We start from the raw sequence: 6,030 nt of genomic DNA on the forward strand, positions 1-6,030 counted from the left end.
CGGGAAAGGGGGGGAGTAGGGGGCTTCCAGTTCCTGCATATCCCGCGGATGCTTTAAGTCCAGCTGTTCGGAGATTGATAGATAGATAGATAGATACTGGTGTTAGTATTGATAGATCGATATACGTATATGCCCCAGGGGGAGTTTAGGGGGTTGGGTGGAATCGATTGTATGACTAGCACGGAGAATATAGTTGCTTTCTTTTAGGTCTGCAGCAGTAAGTAATGTGAGCTTAAACTATACACATCCCCACCTCAACTATTACTCCATAGGTATATTATTACAAAGTAGTGAACAATCAATATTTAGTTGTATAACAGTATTTTGCATAGTTTAGGTTTAGTTGTATGGTTTGGTTGTATCAGATGGTTTGAAGGTATTAGATGGTTTAGTTGTATCAAATGGTTTGGTTGCATTAAATGGTTTGGTTGTATTAAATGGTTTGGTTGTATTAAATGGTTAGATTGTATATTAAATGGTTAGGTTGTATTAAATGGTTTAGTTGTATAAGATGGTTTGGTTGTATTAAATAGTTTGGTTGTATCATTTGGTTTGGTTGTATTAAATGGTTTGGTTGTATAAGATGGTTTGGTTGTATAAGATGGTTTGGTTGTATTAGATGGTTTGGTTGTATTAGATGGTTTGGTTGTATAAGATTGTTTGGTTGTATAAGATGGTTTGGTTGTATTAGATGGTTTGGTTGTATTATATGGTTTGGTTGTATTAGATGGTTTGGTTGTATAAGATGGTTTGGTTGTATAAGATGGTTTGGTTGTATTAGATGGTTTGGTTGTATTAGATGGTTTGGTTGTATAAGATGGTTTGGTGTATATAAGATGGTTTGGTTGTATTAGATGGTTTGGTTGTATTGAGTGGTTAGGTTGTATTAAATGGTTTGGTTGCATTAAATGGTTTGATTGTATTAAATGTTTTGGTTGTATTAAATGGTTTGGTTGTATAGGATGGTTTGGTGTATAAGATGGTTTGGTTGTATTAGATGGTTTGGTTGTATTAAATGGTTAGGTTGTATTAAATGGTTTGGTTGCATTAAATGGTTTAGTTGTATTAAATGGTTTGGTTGTATTGAATGGTTTGGTTGTAGAAGATGGTTTGGTTGTGTTAAATGGTTTGGTTGTAAGTTAAAGAAAATTTAATTAAAGTAAAATAAAAAAATCTGTATTTTTTCATTTCTTTCAAAATATTTTCATTTTATTATTTTCCTTTCTTTCAAAATGTTTTCGATCTTTAATGGTTTCTCTTTTTTTTTGTTGAAAATATTTATTTTTCTGATTTGATTCCAAAACACGTGTTTTCGTTAAAACCATAAATTAATCAGCTTTAAATATTATTGTTTAATTTGTTTCCTTGATAAATATATAAAGTTGGTGTTTATACCTCCGGCTTTCCTCATTGCTTTCTCCAACCTTAGCTTAGTATAGAGACTAGGTTTCCAGCTGTAACTACTGCAGGATGGAATGAGAAGAGAAGATTAACTAACAAGGGTTTAGAATCCTATTTACTCCGAGTATGCTAGATCCTATGAGCTTCACAAGGAAGATGGGACATAGAAATTCAAAACTCAAGAGACTCAGGGATATTTCTAAACCTAAACTAATCTCAAATTCTTTGAAAATCAGTTTTGGGTCGATTTTTCTTCAAATGTAAATATTTATGAAAAGGTTTAAGAATGGTTTGAATCAGGGATCAGCATGAGAAAGAAACCCTGGCTGCCCGAGAGCATATGTTTGGAAAGTTTGATACAATTATTATATCCGGAGATACACATCTACCATGCCATAGGTATTATTTTATATACAGTTTTTTTTATAGTTCAGTCTATAATCATTTTCTTGTAATCAATAGTCCTCTAGTTTAGTAGAAGTGTAACCATTAATCCTTCAGTTTAGTAGAAGTGTAATCATTATTCCTCAAGTTTAGTAGAAGTGTAATCATTAATCCTCTAGTCTAGAAGAAGAGTACAATCATTATTCTTCTGATTTAGTAGGAAGTGTAATCATTAATTCGCTAGTTTAGTAGAAGTATAATCATTAATTCGCTAGTTTAGTAGAAGTGTAATCATTATATTCCTCAAGTTAGTAGAAGCGGAATCATTATTCCTCTAGTTTAGTAGAACTGTAATTACTATTCCTCCAGTGAAGTAGAAGTGTAATTACTATTCCTCAAGTTTAGTAGAAGTGTAATCATTATTCCTCAAGTTTAGTAGAAGTTTAATCATTATTCCTCAAGTTTAGTAGAAGTGTAATCATTATTCCTCCAGTTTAGTAGATGTGTAATTATTATTTCTCAAGTTTAGTAGAAGTGTAATCATTATTTCTATGGTTTAGTAGAAGTGTAATTAGTATTCCTCAAGTTTAGTAGAAGTGTAATCATTATTCCTCTGGTTTAGTAGAACTGTAATCATAATTCCTCTAGTTTAGTAGAAGTGTAATCATTATTCCTCAAGTTTATTAGAAGCGGAATCATTATTCCTCTGGTTTTGTAGAAGTGTAATCATTATTCCTCAAGTTTAGTAGAAGCGGAATCATTATTCCTCTGGTTTAGTAGAAGTGTAATCATTATTCCTCTGGTTTAGTAGAAGTGTAATTGTTTATCCTCTAGTTTAGTAGAACTGTAATTATTATTCCTCTAGTGTAGTAGAAGTGTAATCATTATTTCTATAGTTTAGCAGAAGTGTAATCATTATTCCTCTATTTTAGTAGAAGTGTAATCATTAATCCTCTATTTTAGTAGAAGTGTAATCATGATTCCTCTATTTTAGTTGAAGTGTAATAATTTAATCCTCTATTTTAGTAGAAGTGTAATCATTATTCCTCTATTTTAGTAGAAGTGTAATCATGATTCCTCTATTTTAGTTGTAGTTTCTGTGTAATCAGTAATTAAATGTAAACCCATGAGATTCTGTAAAAACATTCGCCTTGGATAGAACCATAAGTTTAAACACATAAAAATAAAATCAAGGACTAAATAAAATCCATTTTCTTTTTCAGAGAAATTTTGATGGAGCACTCCTTCTATTTTCGATCCATGTTTGGTAAATTCGCTGAGAAATCTCTAGCGTCAATAGAACTAAAGGATATTTCAGATCCAAGCCTAATGAGCCAGGTAGAAATGTTGTTATTAAATTAATTGATAGTGTTTTGATGAAAGTGTTAAATCGTTAGAACTTTGGGATAAAGCTTGTAATAATATATAGATATCTTTCCATCCTATATTTTTGTAATGGTGTATTTTTCGACCTACGCAAATCCGCTATACTATGCATTCGACCTACTAACACGTGGTTTTACAGATGCTTTATGGAATTGTGGCCTTAGCGCCCGGCCCCCTAGTCTGTCCTAGCCGCAGCGCCCGGCCCCCTAGCCTGTCCTAGCCGATATTTCAGTAGGTCGGAAAGCTAGTAGGTCATACGTTCAGTAGGGAGGATGTTGCGTATAGACGATGTAACATTACCATTTTTGCTTTATTTGTTTCTCTGGTTTCTCTACTTGAGATAATTATGTCTTTGTACAGATATTAAAGGACTGTTAATTTCTCGTGACTCTCACATGGAAAAAGGGAATGCCTGATTTACAACGGTACCAACGCGGTTTTCAAAAATTCGAATGTAAATATTTATTTTCTGCGACATAAAAGAGAGTAAATATTAATAAATAAAGTCTTTCTTTTCCGCGCATTACAATAATACTAAAATTACACATTAAAGTTTTAAAATTAAATAAATCTAGAAGATGTTGGAGGGATAACCCAACGACCAAGCGAATTATCTAATAAATGTTGGTTTGATCAGATCGGTTTTAACTTGTTGAAGAAAGTTTACTCTTTCAAGCGCTTGGTTTAAAAATAGCTTTTGTTCTACGCAACAAAAATTAGCTGATATCATCCATCAATTTTTTTCATAAAATTTTAAAGATTTATCAATTTTTTTTGGTTGAAACACAAATCTATTATCCTTGTAAATGTTCATGAAAATAACTATCATAAACTTAAACATTATTGAATTATGAATATAACATGTTTTTTTAATCTTAAATTTGAAATGCATACCGTGATAATTTGAGTTTATTTTTTTAATTAAAATACTTTCAGAAATTTGTTTTTCAATATTTCTAAGGCTTTAAGAAAATACACTTCTGTTAATTAGTTTAGTGTTTAATTTCTTCAAACGTAAAAAGTGATTTTATAATTTATTCAATTTTTTTTTATTTTTTAGATAATCAACTATATGTATTTCCACACTGTTACCTTGAGTCCTAAGAACGTGCAGGATATTCTCACAACAGCAAACTATCTCATGATTGATACTTTAACCAGTGATTGTGTTCAATATATCAAGGATAGGTGGGTGTCTTATCTTTTTCTTATTCTCATCCTGATCCTTTATGTTTTCATCCTGATCATCTATGTTTTCATTCTGATCATCTATGTTTTCATCCTGATCCTTCCTGTTTATATCCTGATCCTTTATGTTTTCATCCTGATCCTTTATGTTTTCATCCTGATCCTTCATGTTTTCAAGAAAACTTTTTTTTCAGTTAGAATCCTTCATAAGAATCCCTTATTCTTCAGTCAAAATCATTCATATGAATCCTTCATTCTTTAGTCAGAATCCTTTTATTTTTGTTAAAAAATCATCTTCTGTTTCCTTCTTACTCAATCCGTTATCTTATATTCTTTATTTGATCCAGGATCGATCGTAAAAATGCGGTTTCAGTTTTTCTTTATACCGGAGAAATGGGACCTTGGGACCTTCATATAGCTGCTCAAGACTTTATTCTTCAACACTTTGAACAGGTTTCAAATATTTCTTATAGTTTTTTTGTATCCAGGTTTATTATTCCTTGTATCCAGGTTTATTATTTCTTGCATCCAGGTTTATTATTACTTTTATCCAGGTTTATTATTCCTTGTATCCAGGTGTATTATTTCTTGTATCCAGGATTATTATTACTTGTATCCAGGTTTATTATTCCTTGTATCCAGGTTTATTATTTCTTGTATCCAGGTTTATTATTCTTTGTATCCAGGTTTATTATTTCTTGTATCCAGGTTTATTATTTCTTGTATCCAGGTTTATTATTTCTTGTATCCAGGTTTATTATTTCTTGTATCCAGGTATATTATTCCTAGTATCCAGGTTTATTATTCCTAGTATCCAGGTTTATTATTTCTTGTATCCAGGTTTATTATTCCGTGTATCCAGGTTTATTATTCCTTATATTCTGGCATATTGATATATTCTGTATCCAAGTTTTTAATTGTATCCAGTTTGATATATCCTGTATCTAGGTTTATAATTGTATCCAGATTCATATATCCTGTTTCTAAGTTTATAATTGTTTCCAAATTGGTATATTCTGTGTCCAGGTTCAAAATTGTATCCAGATTGATATATCCTGTATCTAGGTTTATGATTGTATCCAGATGGAATTATTCTGTATCCAGGTTTATAATTGTATCTAGATTTATTTATTCTGTATCCAGGTTTATAATTGTATCTAGATTTATTTATTCTGTATCCAGGTTTTTAATTGTATCTAGATTTATTTATTCTGTATCCAGGTTTTTAATTCTATCCAGATTGATATATTCTGTATCCAGGTTTATAATTCTATCCAGATTGATATATTCTGTATCCAGGTTTATAATTGTATCTAGATTGAAATATTCTGTATCCAGGTTTATAATTGTATCTAGATTGATGTATTGTGTATTCAGGTTCATAATTGTATCTAGATTTATTTATTCTGTATCCAGATTTATAATTGTATCCAGATTGATATATTCTGTATCCAGGTTTATAATTGTATCCTGATTGAAGTATTTTGTATCCAGGTTTATAATTGTATCTAGATTGATATATTCTGTATCCAGGTTTATATTTGTATCTAGATTGATATATTCTGTATCCAGGTTTATAATTGTATCTAGATTGATGTATTCTGTATCCAGGTTTATAATTGTATCTAGATTTATTTATTCTGTATCCAGGTTTATAATTGTATCCAGATT

General features: G+C 30.5%; 1 protein-coding gene across 1 annotated transcript in view; it reads left to right on the forward strand.

The window, feature by feature from the left end:
* Positions 1 to 184: 184 nt before the first annotated feature.
* LOC111695877 (kelch-like protein 5) overlaps positions 185 to 6,030 on the forward strand; it is a gene marked incomplete in the record, with an annotated part of 20,252 nt that continues 14,406 nt past the window's right edge. The window contains 6 exon segments of the mRNA XM_023465342.1: positions 185 to 272; positions 1,470 to 1,592; positions 1,702 to 1,800; positions 3,009 to 3,123; positions 4,232 to 4,359; positions 4,707 to 4,812. Coding sequence (XP_023321110.1) covers positions 1,528 to 1,592; positions 1,702 to 1,800; positions 3,009 to 3,123; positions 4,232 to 4,359; positions 4,707 to 4,812 — 513 coding nt within the window.

Source organism: Eurytemora carolleeae, unplaced genomic scaffold (genome assembly GCF_000591075.1).
Source record: "Eurytemora carolleeae unplaced genomic scaffold, Eaff_2.0 scaffold122, whole genome shotgun sequence".
Classification (NCBI taxonomy): Eukaryota; Metazoa; Arthropoda; class Copepoda; order Calanoida; family Temoridae; genus Eurytemora; species Eurytemora carolleeae.